The sequence below is a fragment of the Cynocephalus volans genome, chromosome 15 (genome assembly GCF_027409185.1).
Source record: "Cynocephalus volans isolate mCynVol1 chromosome 15, mCynVol1.pri, whole genome shotgun sequence".
Lineage (NCBI taxonomy): Eukaryota > Metazoa > Chordata > Mammalia > Dermoptera > Cynocephalidae > Cynocephalus > Cynocephalus volans.
In genome coordinates, this window is record NC_084474.1 from 90791673 (window position 1) to 90811658 (window position 19986).

General features: G+C 42.1%; 1 protein-coding gene across 1 annotated transcript in view; it reads right to left on the minus strand.

Annotated features, from left to right (window-relative positions):
• Positions 1-2132: 2132 nt before the first annotated feature.
• Positions 2133-19986, minus strand: part of FAM135B (family with sequence similarity 135 member B) — a 201833-nt gene continuing 183979 nt past the window's right edge. Inside the window, exons 13-19 of the mRNA XM_063079757.1 lie at positions 19238-19404; positions 16647-16738; positions 13927-14024; positions 12269-12420; positions 9859-9969; positions 8146-8259; positions 2133-2338 (exon numbers count right to left, since the gene is read on the minus strand). Of these exons, the coding sequence (XP_062935827.1) occupies positions 2133-2338; positions 8146-8259; positions 9859-9969; positions 12269-12420; positions 13927-14024; positions 16647-16738; positions 19238-19404 (940 nt within the window). The remainder of the gene's footprint in view (positions 2339-8145; positions 8260-9858; positions 9970-12268; positions 12421-13926; positions 14025-16646; positions 16739-19237; positions 19405-19986) is intronic.

Here is a 19986-nt window from a genome sequence, read left to right on the forward strand (position 1 = left end):
ATTGAAGTTAAAAATGGCATCTGGTTATTGGAAAAGATGAAGATCATCAGATTCATTCTGGCTCCATAACTGCTGGCTACACAGTCTTTCAAATGATCAGGGAATGACAAACTTTGCTGATGGTAATTGGAAACACAACATGAGATGCACTCAACAGAGGGGCAGGGCTCATCATTTAGCCAGAAAGAAGGTGCTATAAACCTATGGTCCTGTGCTGAGCATGACCCTTGTCTAGGCCAGGGAAAATCACAGGCTGCACAACGAGGGAACAGATGTCTCCCAGGTTAGAGCAAATGTGGCTCTGCTCATGAGTAACCAGAGTCTACGCCCAGAACAGACTCAGGAACTCAGAAAAAAAAAAACACCCAATGGGAAGGAGACCAGAGGACTTATCAAACCTATATGTGGTAAGACCTGGATGTAACAAAAATTTAGAGAAGACCCACAGAGAAACCCTCAATCCATTGTGTGTATGTCTGCCTTTGTCAAACATTCAACAGCCATTGCCCCTGTTTTAAAAATAAATAAATAAATTCACAAGACTGCTCTCCTAAAAATTCACCTGTCTGGAAGCATTTCCCACAGTGTACATTTGTTTTTCAAAGTCACGTTGTTAATATGCAAGGATCCAAAACTCTCAGATGAGCCCAGATTTATTTGGCTTTATTACCATGACATCAGAGTCATGGTCCAGGTGCTGAGACCAGAAGCGTAATCCCACATGAGTTTTTGCACTTCAGAAGTGACTTCTTGCAGAAACAGAAGCTTTCATCTCCAGAAGATGTGTCTCCTGTGTTATTAATCCCTACGGTTCTGTTCATGCATTCCTTTCATACAACTAAATGATTGTTCAGGCTTTCTTTAGGCTTCCTTTAGCCCACATGGTATACTCAGTCTTTGGGACCATATTAAACACCCCGGTAATTGTCAAAACTTCTCCTTAAGTCACTTACCAGTAACAGTTAAGTGGAGTCTTGGTCTGGCTGTTGTTTCCAGTCTTACCTCACTTTTGTCCCTGTTGTCTATTGGTTTTTATCAGTGGTGACCTTTCTCAGCCCTTTATTTTCCTAAGGCAAGAAGACATTTCTATTGAAAGATAACCAGCACCCTTCTTAGAGCTCCCCTGAGGTTTTGATCCAGCGCTCCTCCATTTAGATGTCTCTTTCTTTCCATGAGAGGAGAAGAAGCTGGCCATGTTAATGGTTGTAATTTTTTGCAATTGCATCAAATGCTAACATAGCATTTCTTTGGAAGTGTACCAGCAGGAGCTTCACATGTATGTGCATTAATCACAGTGCCCCTTCTGCTAGGTTTAGTCTCACTCAATTTTTCTTACTACAGACAAACATTTAAGCAATCACAAAAATACTCTGTGGACCAGGACTATGCATAGAAAATGTCTGGGGAAGTAGGTGGTGCAACTAATTCAACAGGTCCTCTGTAGTTATTTTTGCTTGTATCAAACTTGTATTTACCTATAGCCTCACCTTTCTCCCTCCTTACCTTAAGTCACTCCACCCACTGCTGTTGTGAAATAAAATTAGAATTTATAACACATTCTTTTGTCCCTTGCTTAGAAAACATTGAAGAGGGAATGAAAGTATGAGCATAACATTTCCTTGAACAAGTGGCACATTTGATAAGGATTCCATTTAAACAATTAGTTTCCACTTCTGCACAGAGATTAACCTGAGTTCTGAAATGCTTGTGTGCACTTGATTAATCAAAAATGATAAAGCTATGAGCTAGTAACATATTGGACACATCTAGTTAAATTGGAGCAATCACTCTGTAAGCCTGTGGTGGTCACGAAGGTATCCCACCCACTCCAAGTATTCTTTTTCTTTATTTTCTCATATTTTTCCTAGAAAGCAACTGAATGAGACTCCAGGTGGCTAGACAAATTCAAGCAAAGTTTGTTGTCTTTTACTCTATTTGTTCTGCTTTCCCAATTCTTCAAGAGGAAAGCACCTCTAACGTCCGGTTCCACCCCAGCCTCCATCCCTCAACACAGTCTTCTTGGTTCTCCACCCCGAAATCACAGAGGTCTATAAAAGTATGTCTCGGTCAAAGCTCTCAATTGATCTTAAACATTTCTTGCAAATTACCCACGGCCTGCTCCCTCAAAGCCACTACTTGAAGTAGTTGAGTCCCGCCACCAAGAAAAACTTCTCTAGGAAGAGTTCTGAATCCAGCACAGCGATGTGAGCGGCTCGGCCGATCAGGGTGTTGGCAGTGTTGGGCAGGGCGTGGAACACGTTGTGTCGGATTAAAGTACAGTCCTTGGCTTCAACCAGAGGCCCCAGAAGGTTGTTGATCATTTCCGCATAAACTGGCCCTTGAAGGAGGAAAGAAGGACATGAAGCTGGTGCGGAAGTTAGCAGTGGGATCTAGAGAACAACACCGGATGTGTGTTAGGATCCACTCCAGGGCAGACCTTTATATACCAGTTTCCAACCTCCTCCTAACGGTTGTGAAACAAATAAGAAATGAAGTCAAAGTTCTCTTTGTCTGGGTAGATTACAACAGCCAGCGGTCAGAAGGGACATTCCACACAATGGCTCTGTGCATCTGTGCACCAGAAGCTGTGACACAATTGGGGGTGGAAGGAGGGGTTCCTTGGTGGATGACTGTGGCTATCAGTGGCAGGGCAGGGAAGGAGGAGGTGCTAGTGATATAGGAGGTGCTCAGTTTCCCTGGGCTTAGGTTTCAGGACAGTCCTCTGGGTTTCAAGCCACTCCCTGAGGTCTCAGTCCCCTCCTCTGGGCTCTCCCCTAGAAGAAAGCTACTGTTGCCAGGTAGACTTCTTCTTAGCACCAATAGGGGAAAATGAGACCACAAGGTCTGGCTCATGCAAATCCAGTTGGCTGGGCGTGCTCAGCAGAGAGGGGTTATGTAAGCCTGATGGCCAGGCATGCTCAGTAAAGTGGAGTTTATCCTCTGAATGACCTTGCACTAGAGATGCTAGAGAGCACAGAACATTCTTGAACATGGCTGTGCATGTGACAGAACTTGACCAATGAACATGCTCTAGGAAGAGACCAACTGAGCATGTGCAAGACTAATGTTAAAGAATGAGGACCCACCAGATGGCAAAACTATAAAAGCCGAATCCCAGCAGAAGGCAGGACTGTTGCTCGGTCTCCTGGAGCTAGTCTTCATTCTGCCTGTGGAGTGTGTATTACTTTCTTTTTGTATCGAACTTACTTTCAGCAAGCAGCTGCTCATTCTCTTGAGCCAGCCTGCATTCTGTTCTGAACTTTGAATACGTATTTCTTACGTGTGCATTAAACTTGGTGTGGGCCCCGCTCAGTTTCTGGAGCCAGGCTGCACTCTCTGTGAAATCTGTGTTTCTTATTCATTATATTAAACCTGTTCTCATTTTCTACTGTGATTCTGCTCTTGAATTCTTTCCTGTGGCAGAGTCAAGAGCCTGGTAAGAGAACGGGGTGGGTTGAGGCTGACTATCGGGCCCCCCAGACCCTACCTCTGGTATCACCAGGGAGGACCCTCAGAGACTCAAGTTCTACTTCAGGGGACCATGGGAGCTGGAGAAACATCTCAACAGAGGGGAGGAAGCAGGCACTTCCCGATGTCATGTGTTGCACAAGCCATGTGGAATTTCACCAGGCTCTCCTGATTCTGGGTGCCAGGGGCAAGAAGGAAGGGAAAGCAGTTTCATTGTTGTTGTTATTATGGGTTTGTTTTGTTTTTATATCTGAAAGTCTGAACTGACTGTGTTTCCATCTGAAGGTGACTCAGTTACAGTCTTGGCCCAGGCAGTGGGGTCTCAGAGTTGTGCAGTGAAACTGAGTTGTTGAGCAATAAATAAATTGGCACACCTGAGTCTACCATTCATACCTCCGGGACCTGTGTTCTTCATTTCTGCAGATCTGTTCATGACAACTTTCATATATGGAGAGATACCCTCTGGAATGGTCCTGAGGGCTAGGATATTTCACTTTTGACTTACTGGGGAGAGACAGTAATCGGAGGTTGTGAGATAAGCCTCTGGGTCCACATCAGATAAACTGGTCTCTTTTATAAAGCCAGTATGGCACCCCCAGTTTGTACAGTGAGAGGGACAGTTCTTATTCTGAGCTTAACAGTCCACCAGCCACACTCTGGACACTCCTCCATGCCACATGAAGGAACCCACACTGTTCCCCCCAACCAAGTTATCAGCAGAGGAGGCCACCTGGAACCCTGATGTGATGGTTAATTGTAGGCGTCAACTTGATTAAATTAAGGGATACTGAAAAAACGTAGTAAAGCTATCTTTTTAGGTGTGTTCATGAGGGTGTTTCCAAAAGAGATGAGCGTGAACGCCTCAGTGGACTGGGAGAAAAGATCCACACTCAGTGTGGGCGGGAACCATCCAATCTGCTGGGGGCCCAGGGAGAACAAAAAATAGAAAAAAGATGAACTGCTCTCTCTGCTGGAGCTGGGATATGCTCTACTCCCTGTTAGTGGGCATCAGAGCCTGAGACTCTTCAGATTTTGGGTTCCAGGACTTACACCGATGGCACCATTGACTTCGCTCGTTCTGGGTCCTTCAGACTTGAACTGAGCCATGCTACAGGAATCCAGTTTGCAGACAGCCTATCATGGGATCCTCATCCATCACAATTATGTGAGCCAATTCCCCTAATAAATTCCCTCTCATATTTATAAACATATCCTCTTGTTTCTTTTCTCTCTGGAGAACCCTAGTACACTTGCTTTCCCAGGCTGGGAAGGGCAGGTGGACTCCCCACAATGCCAGGAGCACTTTTTCCTTTTTTTCCCCCCTGCTTAGGGTCTTGGTTAGAGCACTGAGGTGGAGAAAGTTAAAATGGAAAACTGAAATAGGTAGAGAAATGGTTGTGAAAATTTATGTCCTATTCAGCTGAGAAAAATTAGGAGCTAAAATGAAGGTAGTACGATCCTTCCCAAGAACCCATTGATATTTTAGAATAGTGGTCATTATAACAGGTAATAATATGTTTAAAGGTTATCACGCCATAAAAGTTTTATGCATAAAGTGTTCTTTTCAGAGGGAAAATGGAAGTCAGTCAAAATTCAGCATCAAAGGAATTGTTAAGGAAATGATGCTTGATGTGATGGTTAAATGATTCTGTGCGCCTTAGACTGATATACATGAAGACGAGAGAATAACAAGAATAATGCATGAATGTTGCCGATAAATGAAAACAGAAGCATGTTATTGTTACACCAATGATGTAATTTTTTTAAATTGTATATGCAATAAAGGCCAGAAGGTCATTTATAAAAAGAAACAAAAGTCACTCAAAGTGTAGCAACTACTAAATCAGATCATTTTCTGCTGAAAACAGTACTGGTCCCATAAGCCCTTGGGGTAATCCTAAATAATTTTTAAAAAATGTACAAAGGGTCCCCAAAAACTTCATGGAAAGGTTCATATTATCTTTTAATTCCATTTTTCCATGAACTTTTCAAAGTACCCTCATATATAGCATACTTTTAATTTCGTTTTTCTCAGATGAAGCACTGTTTTTATCTTAAATTGACTATTGAGGAAAAAGCAAATTATCTACATGACAATGCAGTGGGTATGTTGGAAGGTGACACAGAGAGAGAGAGAGAGGAGGTTGGGGGGTATTTTATTTCAGAATTTTTGAAAAACAGAAATATTAGTACTTCTTTCAGAAAAACAAATAAAATAGCAATAAGCACTTATAAATTAAACTCCATATCAAATCTCCCTATACGTTTAAATAAATTCACCCATTAAACCACATTTCTTTGATGCCCATTTAAAAATATAACAGAAAAGATGAACTTAGAAAAAAGAGTATGCCATTTTTCTGGGGTTGATTGACAGGATCACTAATCAATTTAAGTCACATATTGACAACATTTCTTGAAGAATAGCAAGTTTTGTAAAAAATCAGTGAACTCCTTCAAAATAGAGCAAAGAGTCTAAAAGACCTAATCTTAGTCAGCAATAACTTTGGGATAGTGTTTAAAAAAATCAAGTTATAGAAGCACCATAGTGTGCCAATTAGGAGTTCAGACTCTGGAGGCAAACTGCCAGCTCCAAAACTTCTTATGAGCACTCTCTGTGCCTCAAGCTTTTCATCTGTAAAATCAGAATAACAACATCTTCCTCCAATGGCCCTCGTGAAGCTTAAATGAATAAGCAAAAGGCATAATTATACCTGGCACATGGGAAACACTGCACACAAGCTTGCAATTTTAGAGCAGGAGTGGGCAAACTTTCTCTGTAAATATTTAAGGCTTTCCAGGACATTCAATCTATCATAACTATTCAATATCACTGTGCAATTGTAGCATGAAAACCGCACACACAATATGTAAATGAATGGGTGTGGCTATGTTCCAATAAAACTTTATAAAATGGGAGGTAGGTCAGATTTGGTTTGTGGGCCGTAGATTGTTGATCCCTGTTCTTAAGCTTTTATCAAGGTTCAAATGTCACCCCAAATATTTCTCTATATCACAGAGATGAGAAAGTAGGCAAAGAAAATTAGCAAGTTCTCACACAAGGAAAAAGTTTGGAGATCTATTGGCAATGACTGTGTTTGGTCAAGTCTGAAGTTTAAAGCCAGGTTACTGATTCCTTGTTTGTTGTCACAGGTTTTAGTGTATAGTGGTGTCCCATGGGCAATTAGAAAAAAAAAAAGGTGGATAAAAATATACCTGAGAAAAGCATCAATATTTAAAAATTTGGGTTGAAAAATTTAGCAAATATCTTTCATATTTAAACTCAGAAGATGGAGTGAGATAGCCCAGCACTGATACACTCTAACAGTACAGGTATAGCTGGGCGTAATTATTTGAGAAAACAATTTGGCAAAAAACTTCAAGAGCATTAACTTATCCATATTTTTCCTCCAATAATCTATCTTAATAAAATGTTATAGATTTATAAGAAACATACATACAAAGGCTTCAATCACAATACACTTTTAATAATTTTTTAAACATCTCCTGGAAGCAACCTCTATGTATAATAATTGGAATATTCTTAATTAAATTGTGGTACGTCTCTAAATATAGTATGTACAGTGTTTTTATATTTATTAAAATGTTTTTATATTTCTAATATTTTGTTAACATGGGCAAATGAACATGATATCATGCTAAATCAAATCATGATGCAAAATTATAACTTTTAACATGACATACGTGTGAAAAGAGAGTGCAAGGAAAGCACAGATGAGGAGAAATTGTAAAGGTGGAATTGTGGAATTAGATATGATCATAATTGGTTTAAATGGGCTTGAGTTTTCCAAATGTTCTATAATAGAGCACAGTTTTATCACAAAATGTATAATTTTTTAAAGTATCTTATGCTACTTTTCAGTACTTATATTAAGCAATAAAAAACACAATTAGATGTTGTGTATTAAAATGAATTTTAATTTTTTAAATTAAGTTCTTATTGTATTTCCTAGGCCCCGGTAGAAATATTGAATATACCCATTTACACATTGGTATTAAATCTTTGTATCTTTAGTACACTGCTTCTAAAATGCCTTAAAATACAACAAAAATACCACTTATTTAAAAACAATCAAAATACCTGCCATAGAAATAAACTAATTAATCAAAGGAAACCAGAAATGCCAGCCAGTCTCCCTGTCCTGATTGCCTGGAAAATTCCTGTTTTTTAAAACCTAATGCAGATGTCACCTCCACGGATCCTCGCCTGACTCTGCCCTCTGCCGTGCTTCACTTCTGTGCTTCTCTCAGTACATCGTGCATGGTTTTATTTTTTGACTTATCGCATTGAACGCTTACTGCTACTACTTGTCTGATGCCCCAACTAGACAATGAGCCCCTGGAAGGCAGAGCCTGTCTCATTGAATTCTTCCTCCCAGTCATCTATTTCAGTAGCTGGCACACAACAGAAACTGAAGAAAATACTGTAATCTGATAAGCACATGACTGTTTATTACATAAAGGAAAGCTCCAGAATAATCACATCCAGGTATACACGCACACACAGGTGAGCTATGCTTACGCTACCTCTCAGTTCTAGGATAAACACAGCACGCTGCTACCTGGAGCCCAGGTGTGCCTTACAGGCATAGTCAATTTCATAAATGTACTTTGGCTGTTTATATAAAAAAAAAAAAAGAATGAAATGCAGCTTACCTGTGTGCCTGTCTCTGAGGGCAGTTTTACACATTTCGATCCTGGCGGAATGAAATGGCACGTAGCGGTCTTGGGGAGAAGCAACCAGCACGACATTTTTAAAATACTGCAGCCCTGTAACAAGACACCAGTGAGTGTTCCTTACCCAGATAGCTTCAAGTTCAACACCCTTTGGTCTGCCCACATCTTATACACTTGCCCCAGAGAGGGGAAAGTGAAGAGGTACCAGACACACTAGTGGTGTCACTGCACAAGGACCTTCTGTTCTGAGGCTGAACAATGCACAGCAGAGGGGAGACGGCATCGCGGGTGCCTGTGGGAGGCTGAGAAAAGGACTCGCTGCCTGGGGCTTTTGCATGTCAGAGGGCAGATGAAGTCCTTGTTCTCATCTGACGCGGAAGTGAAGGAGACATATAGCGAGCCAGCCTCGACAGTGAGAGACAGGCGGCAGGCATGTGACAAAGAGGCTTTGGGGGCTAGGAACGCTCAGGAGTCCAGGCAGAAGTAAATCCGAGTGCTCCGCTCCTCCTCCCTACCCAATGGCTCTCTTAACATCGAGGAGCTTTAGCCCTTATCATGTCACCTGCTTTAGGAAACAGGCTCCAAACCCACCTCCCTGCCTCCACTCCTGCCTTCCTGCAATCCTTCCCCGACGACGCAGACAGAAGGGTCTTCCAATTAAACATCCCAGCACATCCCTTAGGCCTCAGAGCCCAGCGTGGATCCCCAGGGCACTTTGTGTGACACCAGGCCACCTGTCTGGCCTGAGCACTCCTCCTCACCCCAGATGCTCCTGAGCAGGTGGCAGTTGACGGCTCTCAGTCGAGGGTCCCGTCAGGGGGTGCTCTCCACTGAAGTGGGTCCCCTCATCCAAGATTATACCTCAAGATCACACAGTGGGGGGCAGCCTGCGGCAATGGCTGGCTCATGAGGGGGGCCAAGAGGGTAAGGATATAAGACCAGCCTCTGGCCTCCCTCCCATTCCCACAGGGATAACTCTGAGAGTTCAATTTAACACACGGAGACACAAAGTGAGTAAGAGGCTTGCCCGAGGTTATGCATCAGCCTGGGGCTACACCAGACTCACATTCATGAGATGCACAGGTATCAACAGAGTCAGTGTTCACAGAATGAGGAAAGACCCTGACCCCAGCAACACAGCCTGGGCCAGGCCGGCTTGCTTGGCAGGACTGAGCAGGCCAATCCGTCAGTCGCTCTACTTCCTTACTGGACATGGAGGTCACACAGCCATGACAGTGGCTGCCCTCTGTGGTCCTACCCAGGCAGCAGCAGAGTCTTATACACCTCTGTGCTCGTCCTCAGGACTGGCTAAGAATGACGCCTGTGTCCCACTGCACAGTCAACATAAAAGGACAATGTCACGTGGGCCATTTGTGTAGGTGGATCTGTACCTGGGTGAAGTTGGCACACAGATCTAGGGCCTATGCAATTAGACCCTGGAAAAGCTGGTGGAAAGCAGAAGCTACTGTTTCTGTGTGTCGAGATGACCCTGCACGCATCTTGGCTCTCATCTCTCACACACCATGTGAGTTCTCAGGTGTCTGATGTCCTACCGATGAGTGGAAGTGGTTTTGCATGGTGGAACTCCTGCCGATACCTTTCTAGGAGTAGATCAGCATGGGATAAAGCTAATTTGTGTCTCAAGAGTTGGATCTAGAGCTCAAACTCAAGACTGTGAAGGGATCCACCCACCTGTTTTTTGGCTTAGTTGGTAGAGAAAACATTTGCGCAAATCAGCATTATCCCTGAAGGTTAGCTGCAAAAGGGACCCTGATTTCTTCAATTTCTGCATGAGCCACAAGCCTAAGAGGACACAAACAAAACAGAACAAAAAACATAAACAAAACAAAGTGAAAAGAATTGGTGTGGGATTGTGGAGAGATTAACATTAAACGGTGAATTTCAGCTAACATAAAAATAAGAGAGCAGCATTAAGCAAGTACTTGGAAAGGCAGAGGTAAATTCGTATTCTTATGAACTGGTGGCAGGGATATAAAATTTTCCTGCAAAATGATATGAAAACATGAGAGGATCCAAACCTTTCAATCTATTCAATCTCCTTCAGAAAAAGAAGCCTAAGAAAACAATCCTCCATATGAAAAAAATATATAAGAACGGTCCTTCCAGATACATTAAGGATACAGAAAAACTAGAATAAATATTTTATTTCAGAATCCATCTATTCAGTCATACTTATGCAGACATAAACACCGATGAGTCTACATATAATATCATAGCAACACACACATGAATTTGATAAAAAAAAAAACACAAGGAAATAAAGATACTGTGTGTGTGTATCACAATGACTTCTATGCAAATGTGTTTTTGTGTGAAGATAAATAAAATAAATGATACAGAATTACTCTAGATATGTTAGATTGGAGGAACTATTGGTAATGATTCTTTTTTTGTTAACTTTTTATAATGTTGCAAGATTACTTTATAACTGTGGGGGGAAAATGTGGTTTAAATTATTTATTTCTGTCCAAAGATGGGTTCCTCGGTTTGTGAGGAAAGAGAGTGGCAGAGGAAAGAGCTTCCATTTGTTACGTATCAATGTGTCACACACAAGGAATGTCCTTTAGATACCTTAAACGCAAACAAAGTAATCCCCTTCCCCCGCATCATGCAAGGAAACAATCGAAGGGCAGGAGAAGTATCAAAGGACAGTGGCAGAGGGCTGGACGGTTGGCAGAAAGTGGTGAGCTTATCGGGGTGACCCTAATGCCACATAATGGATTTGGACAATCAGGGACTACTGAAGTGTTTGTTGGAAATATGATTTAACAAACTATTTATTATTATATAAGACCCTCTGACCTGCTTGGGCTTCCATACACCAAATCATGTTATTTCCTCAGTTAAAACCGCATTAGGAGTCTATCTGTCCTACAAAGTATGCTCAACATCTTGTCATGTCATGTGAGGCCTGTCATTGCCTGGCTCTTGCTTCAAGCTTCATCATCATCCTCTGCCTCTCCGGGGCATGTTGTGCTTCTGTCACAAAGACCCGCCTGCATCTTGCTGATTACACCATGCATCTGTGTTGCTGCATAAATCATTTCTTCTAAACAGAAAACTCTTTCTACTATTTGCTGTGTTGGAAATTCTGCTCATGTTCCAAATCTTTACCCTCTATGATATCCCTCCCTTAAAGCCCAGATAAAATCGTGAGGGCCTCAAAGCTGGAGCAAGCAAGCAGTGTAGAGTTCAGCTATATTTGACCTTCTATAGGTGTTAGTTAACTTCTTCCTTCCTTCTCCTGCTTTATCCTCAACAATTCTGTGATACACATGCATATACACACATCTACACATCGTGTGTGTGTGTGTGTGTGTGTGTGTGTGTGTGTGTGTGTGTGTGTGTAGTCATGCATCACTTAATGGTGGGGATATATTGTGAGAGATGCACTGTTAGGTGATTTTGTCACTGTGTGAATATCATAGAGGCACTTACACAAACCTGCATGGTATAGCCTGCTACACACCCAGGCTGTACGGTATATATAGCCTATGCTCCAACCACTGTTGTATACGCAGTCCACTGCTGACTGAAACAGCATTATGCAGCGCGCACACACACACAAAAAACATATCATATACATGTTTATACACATACATATATAAACACATACATGTATACACACACATACACAAACACACACATAGACACATGATCTCCATTTTACAAATAAGGAAATTCAGTAGCACAGAGATTAAATGTCTTGGGCACAGTGTTCCCTAAACATCTGGGTCAGAACCTGACCCCACATCTGTCAGGGAAGTGACCTCTTTCGGAGTCCATATTCTCTCCATAGCAACTCTGCTCTGTCATCTTTTCCAGTCAGCATCCCAGGGACATCACTGTTTTGTTCACAGAGTTTGAAGGCAGAAAAGATCTTGGAATATTTCTAGACTCACCTTATTCAGCTCATAAACAAAAAGGTCACATTTCTAAGCACCCAGGTCTCTTGCCACCTCCCATGCTTTGAAGAGGTTTTAAAGTCACAGAGTTCATCAAGAAGAACTTCTGCCCTGGTTTCATGTCCCCAATGCTCCGAATGAGTTTTGAGAAATGACAAGGCTGGGAAACATCTTACCTGTACTAACCAGGGTACTGTTGTTGTACAGGGTCCCCAGGTGAGGCCCAGACAGTGACAGGAACGTGTGGAGCTTGTTGAGGTAATACCGGAAGCGGGGTCGCGTGAGGACCGATCGGATGATAATGTTGCCCAGAGAATGGCCAATGAAGCTGTTCAGAGACAGAAATGGTGCATGTGAGCATGACAGAGCAGGCTGGCTGCAAGGGGAGTGCTGTGCTGGACACACCGGCAGGACAGTGCCCTGCCCTTCCCACTAGATTCAGGGCGACGGGCAAAAAGAATGGGGCCACTAATTCATCTTCAGCAGCTTTCCAAACTCAGGACACGTTAAGCCTGAAGAGAAGCTTTGTGTCTAGTGTGGTCAGTGGAAAAGTGTGGGCGTTCTGCCTTGCATTATTAGAGCAGCCCCCCTCCCCCCATCTGGTCTCCAGCCCTTCTCTAGGTCCACCTCTGGGGGAAAGGAGGGTCTTTCTGGAATACATATCCGAACATAGAACTCTCCTGGTCATTCACATGATAACATCTCAACTCCTTAGCCTGGCTTATGAGGCCACTCACAACCTGACTCTGACCACCTCTCCAATTTTATTCAAGCCTTCATTCACCCACTATGTATTTACTGCGCAGATTAGTGCAATAAATGCCCACACTGTTTGACTCCCTCCTACATGCTCTGCTCCAGCCACACTGCTACTCACAGATCCATGAATTCAACACATCATTATTTTCAAATTAAATAATTATATATTCAAACCCTATTATATGAGGTATACCTCCAACTTCTTGTGATTAGTGTAAAACCAGCAAAGAAAGGAAATGAATGTGAATCTACAAAATCACATTGCCTACTTTGTGACTTGGTAATTTTATCAACCCTCTATAGGCCTCAGAATCTTCATTTGTGGAATAAAGAAGTGATATTTTATCTCTAGACTAAATGGAATAATACATATTGAGAGCTTAGCACTATGTCTACATATGTGAATCCTCAAAACCTGAAAGCTACTTACTATCACCTTAGTCATTAAAGATTTAGACCAAGTTATTTGTTACAGTGTGAGGACAAAATTAGCATTGACTAAACCCTCTTATTGGACAGACAACTCATTCAGCTTTTCAACACATTCTCCCAGTCCTAGTCCCAGTTAATAGATGAGGAAATAGGGATTTAGAGATATGGAAACCTTGCAAAAGGTTACACACGTGGTATGTGGTAGAGTCAGGGGTCAAACTTGTGACTGTTAAAACAGGAATTCAAACCTAAGAATTTTTTGTCTTAAGTCCAATACTCTTTACTGAGCTACAAAATGTTTTTCTCCCCGCCACACACTATGACAGATGTGAATGTGTCAACCAACCCCAGTACTATAAATAAAAGTAATCTATTCTAGTATAAGTCACAAGTTAACTTAGCCCAGTGGTATAAAGAAAGCATCACTCAAAAATGTCACCTCTAGGAAAAATGCATTTTATTCTGTTACAGTTACTAAGATACACTTTTTGTCCTGTCATCAAATGATGGTTAACCTTTATCTGTACTCACTCCTTTTAACCTTAAATAGTCCAACCTTTAAAAGGTTAGTTAACTTTTTTTTTAGAAGAAAAATAAGTCACCCGTCTTCCCCCAGCATTAACTACCTGTGGTTTCCTTTTACCTAATTCGGGATATGGAGAGGTTGTACAGCTGAATGTGTTGAATGATTTCATCCAGTAACCGATCCGTCATGGTATCAAAATCCGCAAATGTGTCCGTCTGGAAAAAGATAGAGGAAAGGGTGTTGGGTGGGGGCATGGCTAAGGCCAGCTCTGTGCGCCTGCCCATCCCCTTCCACTGAACATGATCGTGCATTCCAGGAGTGTGCCTACACCCAACGTTAGGGTTCCAGAGTGAGGCGTGACTTCAGGACAAAGGGCCCACAGATTGGGGTCTTTATGAAGAAACTCAGAGATGCTGAAGAATCCTCAGTTAGGAGGGTGACTGAAAACTAAAGGGAGAGGTGGGCGAGGTGGAGAAGAGAAGCAGGCATGTGGCATGTGCATACGGCACCTGCTGCCACTTCACGTGCCCCATCTGTCACATGTGCCCACTGGTACTGCTGCCTCCACATCACAGAGAGGGAAACAGGCTCTGAAAGGGGAGGTTGCTCACTTCCTCAAATGAGCCAGGATTCACACCAAGACACGCTTGACTCCAAAGCCCCTTCCCTTTATGGGGTGGCTACAAGGCCACGTCCAGAGGGCTGACATCAGCTTTGGGAAGGATCCCAAAGCCATGTGTGTCTTAGGAAGGATGGTCAAAGGACACAGGAGTATAAAAGGAAGATGAGAAATATCATACATGTCTGAATATTTGAAGGACAGGCATAGGGAAGACAGATTGGTTTATGTAACTCCAAAGACTAACTTTTGAGAACATGGATGGGAGCCAAAGGGAAGCAGATTTGGGGTCAACATCCAAAAAAGGAACAAAGCTCCCCATAAGTGGAGCTGTCCTACAGTCTCATGGGCTGCCTGGTGCTGTGTTGAGCTCAAGGCTAGGAAAGGAGAGGTTTCATGAATATCCCTAAGGGTGGTGAAGAAGGGAGCACGTGTGGGGGAAAAGAGGTGGTAAAGAGAAGAACTTTAGGACTCACTACCACCTGCCATTCAATGAGACTCGAGGCACAAGAGGGATGAGGCACACTGGTAAGTCTCTTTGACTTTGTGGAATAAGAAAGACCATGTTTGCAGTTCTCCTGCCTATGGGGTCTGTGCATTGACTCTTCTGCTGCCCCAGTCTGAACCTAAGTCCTTATCTCTTAAAGGGGGATAATGTAGCCCCCGCTTTAGTGCCATTTAGAAGATTAAGGAAAACATATGAACACTCCTAAAACATATGCTGCTATCATCATTACCCTCAAGCCTGTCCAAGCCTGTTTCCTCATCTGTAAATTGTTAACCCTACATATGAGTTATTAAATAAATGGTTGTAATTATGAGGCCTGAGTTGACCATGATGAGAACTTCTCTGAAAATCAGATTAGGTTGAAAAAGCAATGTCAGAACTCCCCAACCAGGGTGTTTAAAAAGGAATAGAGTACTTGCTTATGTGATTTACAACTCTCAAGAAGTAGTGACCATGTACTGTGGAACACAAGCAGTACTGAGTGGCCAGCCCCTCCAGTTAAGTGACTTGTATAAAGACCCAGCTCTAAAGTCCCTGTGGTATCCAGGGAGAAGCCAGCTGATACGGGCTGTATCAGAAAGTGGCCAAGTGTAACCACTGGAAGCCTTGTTTCCTGACTAAACTCTAGCTAACAAGACTCATCTTCCCTGAAAAGAAAATCTCACTAGTACAAATCACAAACACACAAGGTCAGCTAGTGCTGGTCACTCACTTCCCAGCTCCCTCCTCTAAATGCCATGCTCATCCTCTCCTGGGACTGGATCACATTTGGCCATGGATTAAAGTTGTGCACATGCACTATCTTCCTGGAGATTATGCATGGCGTCTTCCTCTCCATTTCAGACTGATAGAACGCTGCGTAACTCCCAGAGCCTCCCCTCCCTCTTTTGTAAGGCGATGGTGGTACCAACAGGCAATGGAACTGCTGTGGAGATGAAACGGGGATACAGGTGGGGAGTACTCAGCCCATGATAGATGCTCCAAAATGATTCTTTTTCCTCTTCCTCACATCTTATCTCTTTGCACTGCGTGATGCATGGTTTTGTATATAGCAAATGCCAAAGAAAAGACAATAGAATTGAACACTAACACTTAAGAAATAAGATATCGACTTCCAGTTTTTCTGGCTGATTATTCTCTGTATAACTCCCATTTTCAATGGTAATGCAGCACTTTGATTATAAAAAAGTTCTATGTCTCAAAGGATACTTAGAGACATACAACTAATCAACCATGACATTCCACCCAGCCTCATCTCTTGGTCTTGGGGTGTCTGAAGTCTCACGTACTTTGATGCCTCACTGGGGCCCCAGGATCCACCTACCTTGGAATACCAAAGACTCCACAGGTCACCCTGACTGTAAAGCTCCACTGGTTACATAGATACAGTGGTATTCCCCCTATCCCTCAGAGGTATCCCAGATTAATATTCCAAATGATCCCAAATAATTTAAGCTCCAAGTTGTTACCCACCCTAAGGCCCTGTGAGGTCAAAAGGCTCCAGTCAACTAACTCATATGTTCTCATTTCCTTCTCTTTCCCCACCCTCCTGAAATAAAACAGTAAGTCTTTTCTCTGCAAACAATGCACCTGTTCTTCTGCAAGGTCCCCTGCTATCTGTGTGTGTCCATAAATGATCACGGTGCCATTAGGGGGCTCGTGGAAGGTGTGCCGAGGGTTCTTCCAGCTCTGATGCTTTTGCTGTCATACCTGATTCTTTTCAGACATGAGGAAGTCCAGTTTTCCTCCAGGAAGGCCCAGTTCTATGAAAGTCTTTACCAGCCGGAGGTCTGCACTGTTCCCTAAAAATGACAGATAGGCCCCACCCCAGTCCCATATTTAATCATACAAAAGGTAACACACAAGGGATTTTTTTCTCTCTCTTCTTTCATTCCCACTGGATTCCTCCCCACTGCCTTTGTTGTTGGTGATGGTGTTAAGCAGATAATAAAAACAACTAAAACAAGCCCAACCCTTGCTGCCCCACCCCCCATACACACAGAGTCTAGTCCTTTCTAGTAGTCCTACCTCAGTGGAGTTATTCCCTGATCTATTAGCATGTGGCTTGTGCACACTCATATGCAGGAGTAGTTAAAGCCACACTACCCCATCTTTCACAGCAAATTTTCTGTTTCCAGGACATTCTGCAAGTGGTGCCACCAATGTCTGGATGTGGCCCAATGTGACACCTACAAGCTCCCTCTTAAATGACTTGCTTAATACAAAGACTACCTAGTTCTTCCATTTATAGGTAATCAGCAAGCCACCAAATAGGCCAACCATGGCCTAATTATATAAATAGAATGCGAATCTCCCTTGGGAACAAGAGCAAAGAAAGAGCAAGTTCAGAGGACAATCAGTAGTGACCACTGGCGCAGGAGAAGTAAATGTTAGGAATTGGAGGCTGTTGCTAACAGCACAAGCACAAAGAACACAGGGACTGCATTCCTGAAATAAAAATCATCTGGAAAAAATGGATTTGATGTAGCAGAATAAGATTCATATTCAAGTATTTTTAGGCATAAATTCTATGCAGTTCACAGATGTTCAATTTTGTCTTAATGGATTTTTGGCCTATTTGTCAAATGGATCCCTGTAGAGTTGAAAATTAGAAGCTGCTTATTTGGATATATAGGTTACCTTTATTACCATGTACATATATTCCACAGGTCATAGTTTCAAAGTAGTTTGTAAACTGTAAGTGAACATACAACTAATTTGATATTATTCTTTATAAAACTACCCAATAATTCAAAAGAGGGTGAATATGCCACATGGAATTTGGGAGAACTCAAGGCGTTTGGGAGTATCCCCAATCTTTAAGGATGCCTCAGTGTGCTCAGACACCCGTGTTGGTTGCCCAAACTTACAGGATCATAGTCATAAAATGGTCATATTTTTTCAGGAAATATGTGTGTTATGAAGCTAAATTTTATTCATTCCTTCTTTTATTTGTCAGAAAAATTAGGCTTTTTGGTCCCTCTGTTACTGTTGCTCTTTAAAGTTTCATAATGACATTCCAGAACCGGGCCTTAAAAAAAAATAATAAAATAAGTTACAAGTGTTTCCACTTAATATAAAGAATATAAGTAAGGAAGGAATAAAAATGGCCCCCAATCCTTCCGCTACTGAGGGAGATATAACTTTCTGCAACTTAAAACCTTCTCAGAAAATATAATTTAATAAGGTGTTAAATTGAAAACACTTACAAAAATATAAATCTTGGGCTTTATATTTGAAGAGTTGTATAAATATTCATAATTATTATCAATGTGCTCAGTTCTATGTTAAAATACATATATCCTTGGAAATAAAATTTGAACAAATGGATCCTGGAAATTCTGAAGATCTGAAATGCACCTTGAACTTGAGAAGTAACCTTCGAAGGAAACCTGTGCTTGGTATCCATGTCCATTGTCTTCACAATGACTTGTTGCTCAGACGATATTGTAATCAACAGCTCAGTTTTCTGACTTAGTATAATTCTGGTGAAGCTGCTCTGTCTTTATAACCTTCCTCTTCTCCCACATGCGTTAACGTTATGAAAAAAAAAAAATAAAAGCCTATGGCCTGACCAGATTTCTTATTTTAACAAAGAAATTGAGAGTCTGGTCTCATTTTAATTCAATATCACCTAAGTGAGAGGTACAGACTGGCCATGTATAACATCAGTTGATGAGTGGGAAGGTTATTGTGTATCCCTGCAAAGCCCAGCACTTGGTAGAGTGTCTGATGAGCAAAGGGTGCCCCATAAGAGAAAGGTGAATGAAAATAGGCAGCAATAGTTCGGGCCACTAACCTGAGCTCCTAAAGCAAAACCATGGATCCATTCCACTCCATTACTTCCTTTATTCATTCCATACTGTCGATCGTGAATTTCATCAATTCATGCATTCTGATTATTCACTCATTTCATTAACATGTTCATCCCAATAACACATTCCTTTCACTTATTCGTTCATTCCATTCTTTCTTTTACTTTGGACATTCATTCTATTAATTATTCATACTACTATGTCTTCATTCATTCCATTTATTTATCTATTTATTCTATTCACTCCTTCATTACATTAATTCATTCATTTCTCCATTTCAGTTGCTCAACAGTCTTTTTGTGCCCGACAGGTATTTTCTACGGGGGGAACGTCCATGCCATCTTCCTAGATTCCCCATAGTTACTGTCATTTCACAGTTTCTAATTGGACATTACGTTGAATGAATACCTGACATAAACGAATCCATTTATATGATAAATCGCATGCAGTACAGAATCTTGAGTAGGAAACGTTTTTAGAACTCACCGTCCAGACCATGGACACAGACGACCAGGTGAATCCCATCTTCCAAGTTCTCTTCCTCTTCCTCTGGTGGGAAATATGGTATATCAGAAGCTAGTAGAGCTAAGTCACTGTACAGAAATCCTTCAATCTTCAGCTCTTTTTTAAATTTTTCTTTGGCCTGATAAAAACTGGAGAATACACTAATTAATCACAAGCCAAGCTGTGTACTCTATGGTGAACAAGAAATGAGTTGGGCTGGTATGGAGGAGTGATGAGCAGCCACAGGCAGCATCTGCAGAGTGGCAGACCTGGGAAGACGCTGGTGAGTGAAGCTCTGTTCTGAGCAAGGAGGCAGCACAGAGTCCCCCAAACCATTGGCTCTACGGGTTTAGGTCCTGCAGATTTCTATGTGGTTCCTGCATTGAACAGGAAACCTGGTGACAGGACTTCTAAGGTTCTATCCAGCTCCAAGGATCCGTGCAATCTTTAAAAAGATCTCCTAGGAGTGAGAGCTTCTTAACGTGACATACAAGCCCACTATGGCTTGGCCTCTGCCTGCTTCTCTGAAATCATCTCCTACTCCCAGACTCCAAAAATAACACATTTCTTATTATTCACAGCATGAACTATATGACTTGGCTTTACTTCCATGCCTTGGTACATGTGGGTCCGTAGGCCTAAAATGCCTTTACCACCTGGCTGTATTGTTATTTGCCTGGTTACCTAATAAGATGGTGGTTAAGAGCATGGACTCAGGAATCACATTGCCA